Genomic DNA, 1,377 nt, shown 5'->3' with positions numbered 1-1,377 from the left:
TACACAAAAGATTGCACTTATGAGTTATATACAATCATGTATGTGTATAAATGTTCACTGAAGTGGAATATTCATTTTTACAACAGATGCATTATATTCTAGCAGCTAGATTTATTTACCTTTTTTGTCCTTGTGATGATGCAGAGGATGCTGCTGCCTCTGGTGTTGCTGCAACGTCTTCTGCATCATCAGCAAACAACTGACCAGGAGGATGTTCTGTAATCCTCCTGATGGCTTCATCCCAGGACCTCTCTATGCTGGTTGCACTGCTGTTATGAACTGTTCAGGCACAAAGAAAGATAACTCTTACGAAATGTACAAGGGAGTGTAAATATGAAACAGACTATAGCTCTAGTCGCTACAAAATAACATTATATTTATTACTCATATGATAATCGTACCTTATCATACATCAAGATAAACACATCTTTTCAATTTATTTATGCCTGTGTAACAGGAAAAAGCCAGCAGTCGTTACGTATGCATATAATAAACTGTTTTCGTTGTTGAGAGTATGATTTGCATGGCCATAAGGGGCACTTCAAAATGTCTGCATCCTCGTGGATGGTATGCAGAATGTTCTTTAAACAGACAAGTCATTTTACAGGAATGACATACTCTCACATGTTGTTACAGGTCTGTCAAATTGGCTTATACAGTGGATAGGTATAATTTAACCTTCGAACATTTTGTCTTGAATGCATATGATTTTGAAATGATTACCATGCTATATTTAGATTTTGATGGCCGATACCACGTGACTATTGTTGTCACAGACGCTTCAATATGGCAGCAGACGACAGTTTAGTTCTGAATAGAATAGACAACCCTATTCGTTTGTATACATCAGTAGAACATTGCTGGTGTCGAGTGAAAAAACACCCCAAAATCTGTTAATAACAGCTAGAAGTTTCTGTTTACATTAAAATAATTACTTTATTAGACATACATTGTAAAATTTGCACTGATCCATCTGTTACGGATGTGTTTATTCTGCTAGAGTAGGATCTACTGTCGGGGAAATTTTACGAAATTATGACGAAAATGTCCACAGTTAACATTGTTATAGATCGAGGAAATGATAAGAAATAAATATGCTGTATGTTACACAGAAAACAACGGAGATGATTTTGGTATTTGGCATGCTAATTAATTGTGTATAGTAGATGACAGAACTTTCCTATTTACTGAAATGATTGCAAAGTTACTTGGAGATTTTGAATATACTAAACAAAAAATATATGTGTTTAATCATTACATTATGTGACATTTCCAGACAATTTTGAACATTATAAACATACCATCAAGCTGAATAACAGCAGACTCCTGTCCACCAGGGACTCCAATAAATGATGCGGTGTCCTGCATCGCATCAAC

General features: G+C 35.4%; 1 protein-coding gene across 1 annotated transcript in view; it reads right to left on the bottom strand.

The window, feature by feature from the left end:
• The window catches only part of LOC110457653, a 7,572-nt gene extending 6,195 nt beyond the window's left edge, over window positions 1–1,377 (bottom strand). Inside the window, exons 1-2 of the mRNA XM_021509019.1 lie at window positions 1,302–1,377; window positions 120–279 (exon numbers count right to left, since the gene is read on the bottom strand). Coding sequence (XP_021364694.1) covers window positions 120–279; window positions 1,302–1,368 — 227 coding nt within the window. The 5' untranslated portion in view covers window positions 1,369–1,377. The remainder of the gene's footprint in view (window positions 1–119; window positions 280–1,301) is intronic.

This window comes from Mizuhopecten yessoensis, unplaced genomic scaffold (assembly GCF_002113885.1).
Source record: "Mizuhopecten yessoensis strain PY_sf001 unplaced genomic scaffold, ASM211388v2 scaffold1161, whole genome shotgun sequence".
Taxonomy (NCBI): domain Eukaryota; kingdom Metazoa; phylum Mollusca; class Bivalvia; order Pectinida; family Pectinidae; genus Mizuhopecten; species Mizuhopecten yessoensis.
This window is presented reverse-complemented; position numbering and strand designations above follow the sequence as displayed.